General features: G+C 44.7%; 2 protein-coding genes across 4 annotated transcripts in view; one reads left to right on the top strand and one right to left on the bottom strand.

Annotated features, from left to right (window-relative positions):
* The first annotated feature begins 318 nt into the window (after nt 1-318).
* On the top strand, nt 319-4,074 carry LOC117166194 (glutamate decarboxylase 1). Its single transcript, XM_033349965.2, has 8 exons — nt 319-450; nt 917-1,101; nt 1,673-1,967; nt 2,396-2,584; nt 2,669-2,733; nt 2,851-3,040; nt 3,114-3,283; nt 3,386-4,074. The coding sequence occupies exons 1-8, from the start codon at nt 343-345 to the stop codon at nt 3,630-3,632; spliced, it is 1,449 nt and encodes a 482-aa protein (XP_033205856.1). The 5' UTR covers nt 319-342; the 3' UTR covers nt 3,633-4,074.
* Nucleotides 3,385-19,862, bottom strand: part of Sema5c (Semaphorin 5c) — a 32,042-nt gene continuing 15,564 nt past the window's right edge. For all 3 annotated transcript variants that reach the window (XM_076625055.1, XM_033349951.2, XM_033349949.2), the window contains 13 exons: nt 18,718-18,856; nt 14,319-14,415; nt 10,216-10,423; nt 9,396-9,601; nt 9,223-9,322; nt 8,750-8,949; nt 7,489-7,971; nt 7,109-7,391; nt 6,650-7,022; nt 6,441-6,523; nt 5,472-6,210; nt 5,132-5,337; nt 3,385-4,827 (listed from right to left, as the gene is read on the bottom strand). In XM_076625055.1, coding sequence (XP_076481170.1) covers nt 4,624-4,827; nt 5,132-5,337; nt 5,472-6,210; nt 6,441-6,523; nt 6,650-7,022; nt 7,109-7,391; nt 7,489-7,971; nt 8,750-8,949; nt 9,223-9,322; nt 9,396-9,601; nt 10,216-10,423; nt 14,319-14,415; nt 18,718-18,808 — 3,273 coding nt within the window. In that variant the 5' untranslated portion in view covers nt 18,809-18,856 and the 3' untranslated portion in view covers nt 3,385-4,623. The remainder of the gene's footprint in view (nt 4,828-5,131; nt 5,338-5,471; nt 6,211-6,440; nt 6,524-6,649; nt 7,023-7,108; nt 7,392-7,488; nt 7,972-8,749; nt 8,950-9,222; nt 9,323-9,395; nt 9,602-10,215; nt 10,424-14,318; nt 14,416-18,717; nt 18,857-19,862) is intronic.

Below are 19,862 nucleotides of genomic sequence, written 5' to 3'. Positions count from 1 at the left end.
CAAACACTTTCGCGAGCCACCGTATCTCTTTGACCGCGTTCTTTTCGTGTCTCACCGACTCGTTTCACCGTATTTGTTTGACCGATTGTACGACACGAAAATTTCCGGTCGATATGTCAACCGAGAGTCGTATATATTTGCACAATCTGCAACAATTCGACGCCGCGCCTCCAACCAAAGTGATTGAGCAGACAGCGCCTCCAACCTAAACCAACGAATGGATGGGGGAAGGTCGAGTCGACAGCGTGGGGGAACGTCGCTGCCTCGGTGCCGTCGACCTAACTGTTTCAACAGCCGTAATACAGTTTACGACATACAACGGTCGCATCAGCATCCAAGGCGATGACCGAGCTGCTAGGACGATTACTGGAAATTCTTGAGGAGGAAAATGCGTTCGATCGTACGGGTAACGAACCCGTATTACACTTCGTCCATCCGGAAGAGCTACAGGTGAGCCTTTCGACTGCAAATTGTGGCTTGATGCGCACGTGCGATGCAATTTTGTTGCGATGTTGCGATGGCAACGCCGCGCGACTTGAAAGGATTTTGCTCTTAATCCTTTCAACTTCGAATTACGCTTTTTTTTTATGTCGTATTCATAATGTTCATTAGCTGATTAAACGATAAACGTACTTGTGTTTTAGTTAAAACGGGTATATTATGTCTTGTTTACAAAATCGAGAAGTTTCTCAGATCGAGTAATTTTTCTCATAGGCTGTAAAAGATTCAGCGTTCAAAGCGTTATACGATGTAATGCACACGAACGTGCTATTACGTTATCGAAGATATAAAAATGCCAAATCGTACAGCTTCGTTGCTATGAAATTGCAATAACATGACACCGCTCGTTCGTCGCATCGAGTCTAAACGAGTTTGCAAAAATTTCCCTCGAATATATTTTGATCGTATTTCGCAGAAACGATTATCGATACAACTGACCGAGGAACCAGCTACCAAAGGAGAAATCGAGACAACAATAAGACAAACGATTCGATACTCTGTCAAGACGTTCAGTCCACATTTTCATAATCAGCTGTACGCTGGTGTCGATGAATATGGCTTGGCAGGTTCTTGGTTGACAGATGTGTTTAATACCAGCCAGTAAGCTTTTATCTAAGATATTTTATATGACGTTGATTCGTTGATTTGGAAGGCGTGTTCTCGCTTATTTGAAAACAGTTTATCGTATGTTTGTATTTTTGTTCGTGAAGGTGACTCTTATAGTCCCATAAAACGTCTATCGCATAGATCTTGCGCCGTTATCGCACATCTAACTACTATACCTTTATTATTTTAGTCTACCGTTAGTTATCCTCGTTAGTGTCTAATTGTACCTAATTAACACAGGTACACACGACGACATGCTGCTTAATGTGTCAATAAGTTGAATTCTATCATAGATATATAGCATTTGTTATTATCAATGATAAATCGTACGACCTATCCGCACGGATACGATGCTTTCATTGTGTACACAATATTTTTGCACCTTTGAAAAGCTATCCGAGAAAATTATAATCGTAAGAATTATAATCATAATCCTCGAACATCTTGCGAGCATTTTTCGCCAACGCGTTTCCTTCCAAACGTAGACTGTTAACAAAAATTGTAGTTTAACGAATTACATAGCTTAATTCAAACACGATTCTACCTTATACCTGTAATTTGTTAGATATACGTACGAGGTGGCTCCCGTGTTCACCGTGATGGAGCGACAAATAATAGAAAAATCGTTGGAACTGGTTGGGTATCCTCCGTTACCAGAAGGAGATGGCATACTTTGTCCTGGTGGTAGTATATCAAATATGTATGGTATGGTGATGGCTAGATACAAAATGATCCCGGATGTAAAGAGGAAAGGTCTCGCGGGTCTTCCGCCGATGGTTTGTTTCACCAGTGAGGCTGGCCACTATTCAATCTCTAAAGGAGCCCACTGGTTGGGCCTAGGAACCGATCACGTTTATAAGGTAGAAGAGGATCATCGCATTCACCTCGGTCGTTAACACTTTGCAAGCAGCGTTGGATATTCGTATACATCATACGATATTAACTAACTCGTAGTCAGCTAGTTATTCTTAGAAGTCGTTTAGCAAATTGCATTTTATATTTTTTATAGCCAATAACATATTGGATAACGTACTGACATATTTCTATTAATCGTTATCGTTACGTCTATTATCTTGGTAAAGAGAAAACTGGATTATCGTTATCACGAACGTCGAACATTTTATTTTATAGCGATAAATCGAAGATTCGTATAAAAAGGGTGTTTTTTTTAACCCCGTTTGATAACCGAATGCATATACTGCTGTTGGAAAGTGTGAACCACCGTTTGTAGACTAAATTTCGTTGAATTTTAAACGGTTAACAGGAGATTCATTCGTTCATTCGATAGGTCAAATGCGACGAATTTGGACGAATGCGACCAGACGAGTTAAAGGCTGCCATAGCGGAAGTCAAAAAACAGGGTCATTTACCTTTCTTCGTGAACGCTACATGCGGCACCACGGTCCTCGGCTCCTTCGATCCGCTGCCGGAAATCGCGGCCATCTGCCGCGAGGAGAATCTATGGTTACATGTTGACGTTCGTACAAGTATGATGAGTGCAACGAGCGGCAAATGAAAAAGGTTTCCCATTGTAATTCGCACGATTGTTGCTGTGTTACAGGCATGTCTCGGTGGTACGCTGTTACTTTCGAAGAAATATCGAGACCGGTTGAAAGGAATCGAACTGTACGTAATTGTCCTCGATCTTTTTGTCTTTCTTGCTTCGGTGATGTATTGTTTTGTCTCTACTTCACCACTGATCCATGTATCGTGATATATTATGACGCATTTCGATCGATGCAGCTCGAATTCCGTAGCGTGGAATCCACACAAGATGCTTGGCGCACCGTTCCAATGCTCGCTGTTCTTGGTTAAGGGTAAAAACGCTCTGCACGAAGCGAATTGCGCGGGAGCGCGGTATTTGTTCCAGCAGGACAAACATTATGACGTATCTTGGGACACCGGTGATAAGAGTTTGCAATGTGGGAGAAAGGTAAACGTTCTGCATTGATTACGTCCATAATACATATCGTCATTTTCTGTATGTGACGTTCCCTTCGTTGTAGGTCGACGGAGCTAAATTTTGGCTGATGTGGAAAGCACGAGGGACCAAAGGACTTCGCGAATCCGTGGAACTCGCTATGTCCACGGTGGAATACTTTTTCGAGCGAATAAAAAGCCGGAAAGGATTTCGTTTGGTACTTCCCCGGTACGAAGGTTGTAACATTTGTTTTTGGTGAGTATCGTCGTTCCTTTGTGTATCGTCGTATCCCCTCAATTCTGTGTTCGTAATTCATATTTGTGTTACGTATTCTTTCCTTCTTTCGATTCGTAACAGGTACATACCACCCAGTATGCAAGGTCAACAGGAGACTCAGGAATGGTGGAACAAATTGTACGAGGTCACAGCTAAAATCAAGGAACGCATGATGATCGAGGGAACGCTGATGGTTGGCTACACGCCGCTATCGTACAAGAATATTGGCAACTTTTTCCGCATGGTCGTCACCTGTCAACCACCACCGACCAAAGCTTCCATGGATTACGTGATCGACAAGATAGAAAAGCTGTCGGTTGATTTGTAAACGGACTAAGTTCATCCTCATTCGCCGCAGAGAGTAAAAGAAGAAGAAAGTTCGGGGGGGGGGGAATGAATTCGCTCAAGGACCCTATTTTTGCGGGCGTTGTCGTTCCTTTTATTGCAGTCGCGTGATGGATACTACACGAGGTGAAGCGTTTCAAGTCCGTTTGATCACGGAACGTCGTTCATTTGTACGCTCGTTTGCCGCGCGTAACTCGTCGACCCGAAACGGTTCGAATCAAATCCACGACTAAATCTTGATTTCCGTAAGCTCGATCGTCTTTCGCGGCGAATCACGATACGCAATCCCACGGACGATCGTTGCTGTTTTCCTCTTCTCTCCTCGACTATCGTTTGTCGTGAGTACGAGTCGACGCGTGACCGCGACTCAATGTGAGCCAATAATAAAAAATATGCGAGTCACATGACTCGAATCTTTATGCATACATACGCATCCGTTCACACCCTCCTGTTCTCTCTCTTTCAGGACCTCTCACACATAGCTGCGCTCATATTCACATCCACACACGTTTAGTTAGGTACGTTTCGATACGTTTATGCTCGTCCTTTGTCGCTCATGTTTGACGAGATTACGAAGCGATGCACGCGTTCGCGACGTAACGATGGCACTGAATCGTTCAACGCGAAACCAGAGGAGATCGTCTCTATAGTTTTGAGTAAACAAGTAAATATGGGGTGAATATCACTGGATCTCTAGTACAGGCGATCTGTCCGCGTTTGCATCTCTCCTTGGTCCATTTGGAAGCTGCCTTCGTTTAAACTGCTTCGCATACATAGCTCAAAATTGTTGGAGAGACGGATGATAGCCACGTCGTGTTGCGTTCGTTATTTCTTGCTCGCTGTTCTCGCTGTGCGCCTTCATGGCGATGTCTCTTTGTCATAGGTGTTCGTGTTAGGTCTTCGCGTTTAGTCGCAACGCAGAAGCCATCTGGCAGTGAAATAAATTCGTTCGTTTCTAATTGCACGCTGCCCGTTCAGTAATATTTGTCTTGATCAGGATCGACTCGAATGTGTTGTTGGCCATGGCTATTGCGCTTCAAGGTGGCAGACTCGTAGTCCAGACTCTTTGGATACAGTTTCGGACTTCCGAGACCGTTCACGTTTGGATTGTTCTTCCCACGAAGAGTTCCGTTACCATTTGTACTACCGGAAAAACTAGGCTGTCGCTTGGCGTTTACCTAGATCGAAAGAAGACCTCGTGTTAGTAAAAAAATATCACACATGCGTGGTTTAGTGGACTGTAGATGTTCAAATTCATAGTTTAATAAAGATAACTAAAAAAATGGAACCTAAGTAGATATGTGTTTCATTCCTTAAATCTTGTAACAAGTACTATGCAAAAATGGGAAGATGCAGAACCCATCGGATGTGCATCCTTTTGCCTAGCAAACTTCTCATAGACACAAAGTACTATTGATATTTTATATCTCTTTTATGTATTATACGTCCATCCATAGTATAGCGATTAGACTGTCGACTCACATCTTTCAACGGAACCGAGACGTAGGAGTTTTGTTTGCTGATATAGTGAGGACTACCAGGAATTCGTTGCTGTCGTCGCTTCAGGTAACAGAAGCTTAAGACCGCGGTCACGGCCAAGCCAACTAGGAATCCGGCTACGCAACTGCCCACTACCGCGCCGATAGATACACCCGAGCGTTCTACGCTTGATTTTAGGGCATTTATATCTGAAAAATTACGTTTAAACATAACATACACTATGCATATAGCATACATAGTAATTTTTGCTTCAGCGTCTGAGAAAAAGTTCTCCATAGGTAATCTTAATTAAATAAATCAGACTTCGTTCGACCATACTCACCATTGTCCATGCAATCGGGTAAACAGTCGCGCACCTCTCTGCTGGATCCTTGACAGAGCCCGTTACCATGTTGAAGACACTGTCTCTTCCTATGTTGTTGATGATCATCGTCACAAGGCGTCCAACGTGACCATGAATCCCAACCGGCCAAAGACTCGCAACTGGGCATCTCGCAAGTCTCTCTAACTAGCCTTGGACCTTCGCAACCCTCCGGTCCTAGACATTCTCTTGTTCTGGAACGGACGCCAACGCCACACGATACCGAACAATCGGACCAGTCAGTCCAACAAGACCACTGGCCTCCAGCCCCTGCGATTCCAACTTGGTTCGACCGACATGGATGCACATTGCACAACCTGTTTTGCACGGATGGACCTTCGCAAGGTGGTGATTCGCATTGCCTCATTCTATGCTGAGAACCTCCGCCACAAGGTCGATCACAAGGCCGCCATGCGGACCATTCTCCCCAGCCGGCTTCTGCTCCGAGATCCCCATACGGATTTGGATTCGCGTTTCCTCTTAGGCAGGAACCGTCGTTTCTGCAATAGCGCTCTTCCTCTTTAGCTAGTTGCACCCTGACGCTGGATGGATCGTCAGTTTGGGCACGACAACTAAATCGAAACCGTTTTTCTACGTAACCAATGTTTGTACTTTGAAGACTGCCATTAACTGCTAGCCACGGGGTCCACCCGGAGTATCTTTTCGTTTCGACGCACTGATGAGAGTTGCATTCCTCGACCTGTAGAAGATAAAAACGCGAGCTCGTGATTGTGGTGATATATTGTTTGAGAGAAACGCGATAGCAAAAGTGTAACGATTACAAATCCTGTCTAAAAGTCATTTAAATGAACTCAATGGGCGGTAGAGCTCGTTTAATCGGGCATTAAATAAAATGGAGTTTCACTGGAGTCGTTCACGTTCGAATAAATGAAATTTCACGAAGCTATTACAAGTGCGTGCTGCTCTTACTTGAAAGTCGCATCCATTGCATTCGACGGTAGGAGGTTTTCGCGATGATGGACTCTCACACGTTCTTCTTCGTATCCGTATCCCTGTCAAACAGACGATTAAAAGTCAATCACTAGGAGACAGGATACAAGTCATTGAGACGAGAGATCATTTATCAAGAGATTCTTATTAAAGAAGAAGAACTGGTGAAATCTTCGTATCACGCTTACCACCGTTGCAAGGTCGAGAGCAAGCGTTCCAAGCGCTCCAGGATGACCACTGACCAAACGTCTGTGGTGGCGGCGGTGCTACCTTCGCTGGCGTAGGACAAGGTGGAAGATTTATACAGACGGTGTCATCGTGATCATGACCAACGCACACTCGCCCTCCAAATGCCGGAGCCGGATTCGTGCACGTGCGTCGTCGTGTTTTCATAGCGAAGCCGCAGGTTTGTGAGCACGCTGACCAGGATGACCAAGCTGTCCAATCGCCATGAACCGTACAATTGGTTACTCTCACTTTAGCTCCTGAACAAGTTGCTCCGCCATGCTGCGGAGGCGGGTTATTGCAATCTCGTGTCTGGCATTGACAAGTGTCTGAGCCCTGGTGAAAGCAAGGATTCGCTTTTGATTTATCGCCATCTATTTGTGCATTACGCCGACATGAACGACAACGTGCCACTGACTTACCGTCTCGGCATGAAGGTGCAAATGCGCATGCGAATGAGAATGCCCATGATCCGTGGTGCCGTGTTGACACGGAGACCAAGAGCTCCAGGCACTCCAGCCACCGTCCACAGGATCTGTGAGAACAGGACACTTGGTGACTTCTTGATGCCAGTGATTGGCAAGATGGTTTTGCTTCGGGGCCGGAGCGCATTTCATCAGATGTTCGTTCCAACCGCAATATGGCTCCTGAGCATTGAGACAAGCCTGGCGACTTCGATGCCTATGGCACTGGGCAGCGGGTATTCTGTAAATGCGATATTCCTTTTGTTCTCGAACAGAATCTGACCAATGTGGGCCCAACGACGCATATTATTATCTTGAATCTGTGTGAAACCGCGTACCTCGATAGACCGAGTTCTGTACCAACATACAGACTCTGCGTGTCCTTCAAGAACTGCATGATCATCGGCGTAGATGGTAAGGGACCCCAAACTTCTACGATACAAGTTTCCTGCGTACGCGGTAAAACTGAGATCTTCTTGATCAAACCAACATCGGTAGCCACATACAGCACGGTGACACCGCGGTGCAATTTAGTTGGCGTGACATCGAGAGCGATCAAGGTGAATCTCTCGAGTAAAGCGGTATGCAATGGCTCCAGCGTCGTGCTTTGGATCGCGTCATCCATCAGCTGGTACCTCTGATTGTCTATGATCTGATGAGGAGCGACGTTCGCGTTTGAACCACATCTTTGACGATTGTGATGAGATGGCCTCCTTTCCCAGGCAGCGCCCGAATTCTCTTGATGCTTGAAAGGTCCGTTGAAGCTCGCGGTGATCGCGGACATGTTGAACGCGCATATCGCCGACCCGGCAATTCCATTGCTAAAAATACACGTCGAGTTTAGCGAGTTTCGGTCTCTCTCCCCTTCTTCGTCATTCAAGAAACGAAAAAAGGAAAGCAGAAGAAGAGTATGCTAAGAAAGAAAAAATACGCCGCGTCTGGCAACTATAAAACCGCCCTAAAACTTTCTATTCTTATGCAGATACGAGGTAGGGGATACAACGCGATAAAATCTGATCGGAAGTACGCAAAATCGAACAATTGAATTTATTAGGTGGTCCGAAAAGTTTCTTTCGTTTTATAAGGAAATAATGGATGCACAATATTTTCCGTTTTATATTATTTTATCGAATTACGTATGGTCCATTTTGTTCTATCAACATAAGGATCACAACGTCCGACAGATTAGGTTTCGTGTTTGTAGAAAGATGCATCGTTGTAAAAGACGTGTCTGTAAAAGAAAGACACTTTTCGGACAACCTAATACAAAAGTTGTCGCTACAATTTCATTTTATCGCGGGAGCGTAAAATTTTATTACTACCGATATTAGTTGATTATAAATCGATAGCACTTTGAAAACGAGATATCCCGATTTTGAATCTGTTTTCGTTGGTGTACTAAAATTGCTGGAAAGGCGCACCTTCCTCTTCATCGTTGCACACTTTCGTGGGAGAAATTTCGGGAAATTGTACATACCAATTTCCTCGTTTCTTCGTGAGCGAGTACCGGCACAGACATGAGGAGAAATGTTAAGCGAACGTGAGATGATACGCGGATTGCGATTACGACGTAACACATCCAGTGACTCTGGGACTTACATGGGCGTGGTGAACGTCGCGTAAACGATGCCTTCTTCCGGATGATAGACCGCGCCCTGAATCTCGTCGTAGTAGAAAGGAAACTCGCCGGGGAGCGAGCAATTTAATCGCGCCTTGCTGAACGTGGTCCAAACCTCTTTCATCATAATTTTACCCCCGCGATCGTTTTTACACACTCTCGCTATTCTCGAGTAGACTTTCTGAAAACAACGAAAACAGAGAGATCTTTGAATGTCGGATAGTTAGAGAGGAAGAGGAAACGAGATCGGCGAGTCCATTGCACAGTGCAAAACAATACAAATTTTTCAAATAATTTACCGCAAATGGTCGAATTATTTTGCGTCGTAAAAACTAAATCTACAAAAAGAGTGGCTTTCTTTCCCTTTTTTTTTTTTTTAATTTTAACCATAAAATATAGAGCTTTCCAGATCATTGTGCAACGATTCGGTCGATCGATCGTTAAACCGCGTTACCTTGCCGCAATTGATGTACTCGACGGCTGATTCGCGAAACAAAAAGTAGACGTGATCCTCCGTCTCGAAGCTGCCGACGAACTGCGGGTCGTTTAGCCATCTGAAAGCGGCCACGGACGTTGAAGATACCGAGGTTGCGACAGATATCGTAGAGAATTGGGAAAACGACTCACCTGGAGTCGTACTGATGCGTTCGAAGATTTGGCGACGCAAGCGTCCTGCATATGGCTGGATCCGCGCCGGAGAAATCGGTTGGCGCCCCGGTGAACAATCCACCTGTTGGACCTCTGGCTAATAACGCAGTTACGTTGGCACGCGGCGAGTAAGGGCACATTGCTGCGCCCGACATCTCGCTGGTTACGCTGCTGATGTTCTCGATCTGTGAAATAATCGAATCGACCCTGTTCTTACGTACTGCAGGTGTGTGGAAAAGACAGTACACGGTACTATCATTGCCAATAAGATCTCGAGCAAACATAATAGCAGTAAACCGAACGAATTGTTCTAACATCCCGTAAACGTTTCTATTCCTGCCCCAATGTTTTTAGGCGCACGCCGAGGAATGTTCACGAAACGTCGGAAGACGAAAGTCTGAACGAAATATTGCAAGTAGAATATATCGATCTTCAAATAGCTTTTATAGTCGAAGGTTTAGATTTCCTCTACGAAACAGGTGCAAGATTTAAATTTCCTTTGCAATTCTCGATACAGCTACGTATATCAATGGGTGTCGCGCGTTAATTTATAGCTGCGATATATCTAGACTACGGATGTTTATGCAAATTAACCAAAGAATCTAAGAATCTAAGCGAATATTTGTGTCATTCGCTAAATTTTACATCTCCTATACATAGCGTAATATGGATTGTTCGCATTTTTCCATCTTCGAATTCTCCATAAACGCATCAACGTTCGCAATCTAGTTTAGTATATCGTTTCCACCTAATATGCTCATAATCTGCTGCGCTTTCTCTACTTCGTATGGTTACTTACCTCTCTCCACGTGCACCAAGGGCTAAACGCGTACGTGCCGCAAGTGAACAGGCTCTTTCCATTGGTGAGTAGAACCTTCACATAGTTGCGACAGTCTTCGACGCTTTGACCCTTGTTCTGGCAGGTGTTGCTCTTATCTTCTGGCGCGGGCCAGGAGGCGTGTTCGAGCGGCGTCAACGAGGTTAACGTCAACCGGTACAGGTTATCTCTGGAATCGCAACGATTCGTTTTCGTTTGGCTCGGCGAGTCTAAAAGTCTCGGCTTAAAGTACGCGTGGGTCGCGACGCGTGTAAAAAGCCGTGGCTCGCAAGCGGCGGCACGGTGAGAGCGTGCGGATCGCGCAATCACGCCGTAGAAAACTCGCAACGAAGCATAAACGGCGCCTACGTGGGCGCACGCCGCAACTATGCGCGACTACGCGCGCGACAGTCGCACCAAAAGCGATCGTTAGTCGAGCGAAGCGGCTCCGCGATCGGGCTGAGTATCGAACACGGGCCGATTAACCCTTTGCGATCTCGCGTCAAGTTAGGCTCGACATTGTATTTCACTCCTTTTACTTTCCGTATATAAAAATACGAAATCAACTATTTAACGCAACAGCGAAGAGTTGTACGGTTCTAACATGTTCGCCACGTGCAGCGTGCGTTCGAGCCGGTACATGCTTTTCGATTATGTATCGCATCGACTCGGATGTGACACGTGAACTGGATGTCTCGAAATTATGAAAAAAGTATTTCGTAATAATTCATATGACGAATATATAATGTGGCAACGTTTCACGATATAACGAGACTGGCATTGTATGAAAATTATTTGTCGGTAAAATTGAATTCACAGCGCAACTCGTTAAAGAGTAGCGGTTATACGCGTTGGGAAAGACTGTTCGACAAGTTGTATCTCGATAAGACATTGCAGGCTCATCCAAGTCGATGAATAATTTTTTTCTCTTCTAAATAATTATTCTACCGCGGATTTTTATACATCTATTATACAGTATGAAACAGAGTTCCCGATAAGCGTCTGTACGTTCGAGCTAATCTCGAGAACCAATCGACTGATTTTGACGAGATTTTTACCATTTTAAGGAGCGTTTTTCGAGTAAGTGTTAGACGTGTGAAACTTGACGAAAGAAATCAGGAATCGAAAATAAGAACTAGAAACAATTTACGGATATCAGCAACGCAACAGCGACTAGCGACTAGCGACCTTCTTTTCCGCGGTTGTGTTTTGCTTAGAATCACTGCCACGATATAGCGACGCGATATTATCTCCCCACTGAGCGATGTCTTTCTCTTTTCAGCATGCGGCATATCAGAAGCTTCACGACTTCGTTGCGTGACAATTGGTGTTTCACGGACTACAGAATGTCTACAGAGCCAATAAATTCATAAAATCGTCAGCCATGTTATTAAAGAAATCATATAAGAATCCGGACAAAGATCAGGTATATCAGCTGATTTATGATAAACTTAACCGAGTACGCGTCATAATTTTCAGCAAACGAAACAAATTACTACGTACATTCCACCTCTTTGATTCTCGGAGAAACATAAAATTGTACAAAAATCTGCAATCTGATAATTGCCGATAAAACCATTTTCTAGCTTCCATTTGTTACGCTATAAACATATTTATTTGCATAAATATGCGCGGTCTACGATAATACGTAGACAAAGAGACCTCGAACGCTGTAGCGTGTATCGGATGTAATCCTGTATCAGTTAGACGAGGGTTGAAAACCAGAGGCGATGGACACCGCGGTCGAGACGCGCGCGATTTCGAGAAAGGACACGAATGATCGACTCGAGGGTCGAGTACGAACAGTGTAGCAGAACAAGAGTACGACGCACGGGCAATCCTATTGAGACAGATTGCTTCCTGTTCGTTAAACGAATAGGATGGATCGTTCGGAGACCTCGTTCTCGTCCGACGAAACTGTGTCCAACGACTCGCGTTTGTTACGCGTCTAGTGGAGTTCGATGGCCGTACGAGGAGAGCATAAAGTAGAAGCAGCAGTGCGTGACAGAAATTCAGAATGAATCCATTAATTATCAACCTGTTAACCAGGTCATCTCTTAATCAGAAAGTTCTATAATTAAGAAATTAAGAAGTTGAAGCTTGATAAGAACAAATCAGTTTCAATTACGTCTCAGTCTTCGCGAATGTAAATATAAGAAGTTAAGGATGACGTTTCGTCGGGCAAGTTAGCTCTCTGAACCGAATTTTTCTACGGTTGGAAAATTTCTTAAATTCGTGGAAAATGTGAAGGAATCTCTTTCGAGACACCGAAAGTCCTCTTCGAGATTTCGAGTTAAAGAGATATCGAGCTATAAAAAAATTCTAGAATCGCCACAAGGTTGATAAATCGATAAACTGTGTAGGAAAATAATAAATGGCTCGGGTAGAGCGAGATGTACAAGGCTGCAGGAAGAAAGATGAGAAAAGCGTGTTTTGTCCTGGAAACACGATCATTTCTGATTTACGAGAAGATGATGCGAAGAAACGTTTCAACAACGGGTAAAGCTAGTCCTAGCTATCTTAGAAAGGAACCGCTGGTTTTAACAACGAGACAAGGGAAAAACGCGTCTCTGCCATACCTGTCGCGATCTCGGTGCGACACGCTCTTGGTAATCTAGCACTCAGTGACGTCACGGTTGTCGACCACGGGAATCGAACTGGAAGAATGCAAATCGTGGCGCCGTGTCGCGTGCACGCACCTAGACCAGAGCACACCCTTTCCCTCCTCTTGCTATTTCTGCAACTCGGTCGCGTTTCCACGCTCGTGTTTTCTTCCATCGATCTTCGAAAGTCGCGATAAATTCGCGAGAAAGCGACTCGTCTCGGAACACATTCTATCAAGACGATTTCACCGTGTTGCTTTCCACATGTTTCTTGGGTTTGCTTTAAATATGTCAGAGAACGACCTCGGATTTGCTGCATTTTTCTTGTCTTTTTCTTTTTCTTTTTGTTTTCAGGAACGAGACAAGCGTACATGCACCGTTTCTTCGACTGGCTGGCCGCGCGCGTACGTGGGTCGCGGTTAATAACTAGCATTCTATTAATAGAAGGTAACACGAGGGCGTACGCTCCTTTCCACGCTCGATTCGATCGGTACTCGATCGCGAAAATCGATCACCGGCGTTCGCGCGTTCCTCGACGATTTCGAGCAGCCGGTCGGGTAGCTGGAATGCGGCTGCTATCCGAGCTATCTCGTTGTACCCTTAGGTGCAGACGAGCCATTTATTTATTTACTTTTTTTTTCTTTTTTTTTCGTGCATCGTAGCGGCGATAGCGAATAGGGAGCAACGCACGTATATATACAGAGAAAATACACGTCTGATAATCGCGTATATACGCTGCCGATTATAAGTTTCACAACGTCAGCCGATATTTAGTACAAATTGTATGCTTCTCATTTTTTCTTATCTTCCAAGTATTTTATTATAAATCTGTTACTTCGTTCGTGTCTTCTAATGTAAAACACCGAACGAAGTAAAATCTCTTACGGTTTCTCAATGGACGTAGCGAATATAAGCGTCTTGACGTTGATGGTTGGAAGTGTACATATAAATAATACATAGAATGTTCCAGGATTTCACAGTCAATTAGATATACGATTACATAATTGCCATTAAGGTAACATTATCGTAAATGATCTAATACCTCCACACGGAGCTGTTCGTATATCACTGTGTGCTACCTGTATCCCATCCATGAAATCATCGTGAAGCTTTCAGTCTCGTTAATTCCCATTCCAATGACACTAGAGGCTCTCGAGAATCGGTTGGAGTTCGGTGAAAAACGTATTTTTGTGAGTCGAGCGAAAGACGAACAATTTGGCGAGCGGCCAAGACGCTATCCCGATCCTCGGAGGAGCTCGTCGACGAGACCGGTCGCTTCTCGGTCGTCGAGAAAAATAACCGGTTGATGGCTCGGCGGATAGCCAAATCGCATGTCGATCTCGCGGTCGGTTTCGATTTTCCGCATTCGCGACACGTTCGCGAACGCGTTTCCGTGTACGATCGTGCGTTTACTCGAAGAATTAACGCTTTACTTTACAATTATATCGTTCGTCATATGACATCCAGTTACGACATACGTACCGAGCGCCGACGACGACCTGCTGTCTAGCGACGTCGAACAGAAGTTGAGAATACGTGGTGACTCCCTCTCGCTGGAACTGGCTAGCATCCGCCAGATCTGGAACGATAATTAAATCGCTGTAAGTGCAATTTCCCTGTTCCGCGTTCTCATGTCAGAATTCGAACGGCTATCTAGTCAGGATTTAGTAAAGTTTTTAGTCGAAGAAATCCAACTATTTAACGAACTATGCGATATAATGGAAAGTAGCGCGTATTGCACTTTGTCTTACGGCGTCACTGGTAACCCTGCGATCCATACGATTTTAAACGTCCAGCGAAGAAGACTGTACACACAGAGGAAAATGGAAGAAAAATAAAAGACGCAACTCGAGTACGTAGAAAAACTCGAGGTTCTCTTGGTTTCAACGAATTCCATCGATGTTGCTCTTCCGCTTCTTGTCCCGCGTGTGTCGCCATCGCAATCGCGATCGTTTCCACGTTCCGAGAACGAGAGGATGTAAGCGGAGTCGTTTTTCGCTTCCGGACAAACTAGTTTAGCGACGAGCTAGAGCATCTTCTTCCTAGCCAGCAGATTTTCTAGTTTGTTTTTTTTTTTGCGTGTTCGATGCGGGCTCTAGATCGAAAGTATCGTTCCCCATATCGAGGAGCTTCGATCGATGAAAAATTGTTCAGGCGGGAAAACTTCTCTCGTGCCATCGTCAACGCGTAGGTAAATGTTGGCGCGTTCGTTCTGCCTTTCTCGTCTCGGTGCTCGAGAAGAGAACATCGCGTAAAGCGGACGCGTTTCATTCGCGATATCGTGAGTTTCTCTCGCTTTGCGTTCCTCTCTCCCTTTGCGTACATGTGCGGTTAAGTTAGTAGTTAAGTATATATGCGGGTTAAGATGAATATCGACATCATACGACCCCCTAGATATCGTAAAACATGTGTCTGAAACATTTTTCCTTATCGCGTACAATTTTCAAGATATTCACGCGTCTCTAGATAAAACGAACGAAAGTATTTGCACACTTAGCAGAGGAAACTTTTATGTACATATCGCGTACGTTATATAGAACTTTTTGAAATTTTATTAGCACCCTAGTGAGATACGATTATCGCGAATATATTGGTAAAATAAAGAATCAATCTATGTATACGATCAAAATGTACACAACACAAATGTTCGCTGCAAACATGTAAAGAATTATCGTCTTAAATATATAACAAATGGTGTCAAACATATATATATATATATAAAATAGGTGGTGCCCTACTGTAATATTTTGCTGTTTATCGATAGAACGAATGATCGACTGTTTACACACTTTTGCGACACCCGCAAAATATATAGCGTTTGCACTAAATGTCTTCAAACTTTGCTGGTACTAGGTCGTCCGCAAAGCGTCTTTCTTTTACAGACACGTCTTTTACGACGTTGCATCTTTGTACAAAACACGAAACCTAATCTGTCGAACGTTGTGATCTTTATTTTGATAGAACAAAATGGATCATACGTAGTTCGACGAAATAATATAAAACGGAAAATGTGATGCATCCATTATTTCCTTATAAAACGAAAGAAACATTTCGTATGACCTAATACGATGGGAATAGTCAGGTCTGGTTACAGCATCAACGAAATTTCAAAATGTTTCGCATAACCCTACGAGTGTTCGAATATTTTTTATGAGCTCTTATGCTCTTTTATACATAATAGTTGCATCTTTGTCGCTTTCTCTTCTCTCTGTTTCTCGTTGCTCTTTCTCCTTGTCTTCGTTTTATTGTTTTCCAGCCGGTTTTGCGGACGCGGCGAAACGATTCCGCAAAGGTAGCTCCGTGCGGTTCGTCGTACTTCTCGCGTTTCCACGTATTCGGGCACGCGTTTGCCTGTGTCGCGCGTGCCTCCTACGCACACAAGTACGACAACAGGGTCCGTGTAACCGCGTACGTGCGCTTATAAGTAGATACGTGTGGGACGAACGGGCCCCAGTTAGCATAACCTGATCTCGAAGGCCTCTCGGGTATCCTCCCTTCACTCTCCGCCTTTTCTTTTTCTTTCTCATTCCCTGCCACTTCCCTTTCCATGCGGACCCAAACCCTCCCCGCGCCACCTTCTTCCAGACTTCTTTTACTCCCCAGGACGAGTTTCTTTCTTTTCCCTCGCATTTTCCTCCCTCCATCGTGTCGTCCGCGTTCACCTATCGATCTACGGTCAGGAGAACACTGTTTGCCCCTGTTTGATGGACAAACAGGTTCGTGTACGCTATTATACAAAGGACATTTGCCTCTTTTTTACCGAATTTAATTTATTAGGTGATTTAATTTATGATGCATAGGAAATATCTTTTTTCTGGTAAACGTATATAATCACGAAGTTAGTGGTTATTAAAGACAAATCAATATCAAACAGGCCGATCGTAATTCTCCCGAATGTAATAAATTAGATCCAAGTATATTAAATTTCCTATCTTGTTTATGAAAATGAAATGTACAGAAACCCGATAAAGGAATGCTGCTGGGCATTGAGAAAATCCTAAATACGTCGCTCGTAATATCCATGTATCAAAGACATTAAAGTATTTCTGGTTTCAACAGTTACCTTTTTATACACAACTTCGTCGACTTATCAGCGGCGATTCTTTTTTACACATTTTTCTAACCCAGTTTTCTTTTTACCTCTAACATTATCATTACGTGTTAAAATCCTTTCGTTTAATCGCGAGGAGGCATGTAAATCTGGAAATCGGCAGAAACGTATTTACGTGTTTCGTGAAAAACGGAGTAAAAGAGGCCGCGTTATCAACGGTGCGCGTAACCCATCGTCATCGTCGTTACAACGATCGTACGGTGACGCAACTCGACAAAGGCGCGACAAAAAGGTTTTCCACGCCGTAACGTAGGAGGATGTTCGAGGTCGTGAAATTACGCGTCCGCGACCTCGCACGAGAGAAAGGAAAAACGATGCAACGCGATGCTATGTGAGACAACAGACGTAATAAAGCGCTAAGGATCCGTAAAGATCCGTGAATCGATCGCAGAGGTGAGAGACAGAGAGGAAAACTACGAGAGAAGAGGACGCGGATTCGAAACGGGTGTCGCCAGATCGTCGCAGAAGCCGAAGCAGGAGCAGCGAGAATACGCGCGCGTGGCGACGCGTGCCACGCTCGTCGCCTACGCGTCAGCGTGGTCGAGTCGAAACCGAGCGCGGACCTCGCAGACGAATCGCTCGAAATCGCTGCGAAACTTTCAACGACTCTCTCCCTGCCACCATCTCGATCTCTGTCTCTCTCTCTCTCTCTCTCTCTCTCTCTCTGTCTCTCTCGTCGATAGTACGATGGATAAATTGGCGAAGGAGCTAGACACTTCGAAGCGGTCGAATCGCCACGCGACCGACGCGCCTTCACGCCCACGAGTTGACGATCGTCTTCTCTAACTCTTGCGCAAACTACTTTGCGGCTCCGAGCGATCCGTGGGATAGTTCGTGATAATTTTTCTATCGTCCGTCCAAGAGTAGAGATTCTCAAAATTACTCTGACGTGGATGTATAATTTAAGACTATCGAGAGTGTAGGAGTAAAAAAAGTCTAAAATAAAGCTGCCATCTGTATAGAGTAAGAACTAAGCTCCTCAGAAGCTACATCGATCAACTTCTTCGATTTATTATCAATCGATCAATTTATCAGTTTTTCGATTTCGCCAGATAAGTACGTGATTAATGTTCAATCGTCGATAATGTTATTTTCTTCCACGAGCTTATTTGTTACGCTAAGATAGCGTAGATAACAGCAGATTCTAAGATAGTTTTCGTTACGATCGCCGCTTTATTTATGCAACTCATCCGCTTATTTACAGAACTGATCAAAGTGGCTTCTGAACGGTCTCCTATCGTCTCGCAATTTGCGATACGTAAAACCTGACAAACCGTCAGGCTGTGCACGTATATCCATTTGCAGAAAATTTGAAAATGCAGAAACGCGCGTATTACGGAAAGACGTGAAACATCAAACGTATATAATAGACGCTGCGCTAGGTATTTAATGGATGAAGCAGATTTCTGCTCACATTCCGTTCCATTAACCGTTTGCACAAAAGTGTGAGTTTGCGTAAGCATTCGCAGTCTACTAACAATATCAGTTTAATATTGTGCAAGAGGGTCCTAGCAGCGAGCGTTGTATCTCCCCGTGTACATTCCTCTTTTCTCGATAACGCGTGTGAAAAAGTCGTTCGTCTGTATCGAGCCTTAAGAAACATTCGCGATTTTTCTTGCGCTAATCGTCTATGATAAGAAAGAATCTCTCGTGGAAGCATAAGTTTACTCGACGTTCGCGTCGTACGTGCGAAAAGTCACGTGTACAGTCGTCTTCTTATCGCGTACTGGACTATAATCTTAAAAAAGAGTGCGATAATACGGTTCTTACCTTCGTAGGAGATACGTCGAAAGTCGTCGGTGGCGCGTAGGCTCGCGATCAGCGTGCCCAGAATCGCGAGTCGCACCGGCCACCGGTCCATCCCGATCGGGCTTTGTCCTCCTTTTCCCTCTCTCGAGTGTTCTCTCACCTGGCAGCAGAAACGTAGAAATGATCGATGAGCGGCGTCGCCGGGAAAGCTGTGTCCCTAAGGCGGCCGAGAAGCCTCGCGGACGCCATGGGACGCGCGTATACGGAGAGAAGGCGTCGCGGACGAAAGTCGGCAAACAGCGGACGACCGGGAGCGCGCGCAAGGTCGACGACCTCGCCTGCGTCTCCGTATCGACTACCTCTTTGCGTCCAGATCGCATTTATTCTCGTGATCAGCGAATGATCGATTGATCTGCAGCCTCAGATCGATACTCGACTTTCGTTTGTCCGGCTTTTTATACAAGAAAAAACGATCCCCGTTTGGAACGCCAAGTTACAGTTCCGTCACACGAGCGTCGAAACTGCGGACAACACTGTGACGAATGTCGAATTTTAAAGTTTAGATCTCTATCGATTCTCATCTCGCTGTGTCATTTATTTTATAGACTACTTTGTATGTTATACAATTTTCTGTCTTTCTTTACCGATTTGAGTTTCCCTCGATCGTAAATAAGTAAGCTACGATTACGATCACAGAACGCCGTTTCCCTCGTTGCACGTAATTATGAAAAAGTTCCTTATATTTGTAGTTGTGACAGATATTTGCAAGCCGTGAGCGATTGGGCAATGTGCTACTACTGTGTGCTCAGAGCTACGTCGTACGAGCGTTGATTTAAGGGAAAACAACATCGGATCGCGTACGTGCAATCACGTTAACTACGTAACAGTGCGTCAAATTCGACATCGATCGCGACGTTTCTCACCTAACCAAGCTGTTATCGAACGGCCGTAGATGCTTATTTGGATGTACCCCGCGTTTCCCGACAATGGCCACGACTCGACATCTCTTCTTTTGCACGCTCTTTGTCTTTGAACGTCCGTGTCACGGTGACAGCTCGCTTTCTCGTCTATGAATAGATAGCGGGATAAAGGAGGACGCGTCCCGAGACGTCGACGGACCCACGTGGTTACGATATGTGTATATACAGACTCTGTCTGCTTCGGAA

This window comes from Bombus vancouverensis, chromosome 15 (genome assembly GCF_051014615.1).
Source record: "Bombus vancouverensis nearcticus chromosome 15, iyBomVanc1_principal, whole genome shotgun sequence".
In the NCBI taxonomy this organism is placed as follows: domain Eukaryota; kingdom Metazoa; phylum Arthropoda; class Insecta; order Hymenoptera; family Apidae; genus Bombus; species Bombus vancouverensis.
The sequence above is the reverse complement of the archived record's forward strand: the minus strand, read 5'-3'. Positions and strand labels throughout refer to the sequence as shown.

Coding starts and splice junctions, on each gene's coding strand:
- LOC117166194 (XM_033349965.2), top strand. CDS start 343: ATGACCGAGCTGCTAGGACGATTACTGGAAATTCTTGAGGAGGAAAAT. Junction 1,968..2,395: donor GAACCGATCACGTTTATAAG/GTAGAAGAGGAT, acceptor TTCATTCGATAG/GTCAAATGCGACGAATTTGG. Junction 2,734..2,850: donor CGGTTGAAAGGAATCGAACT/GTACGTAATTGT, acceptor CGATCGATGCAG/CTCGAATTCCGTAGCGTGGA.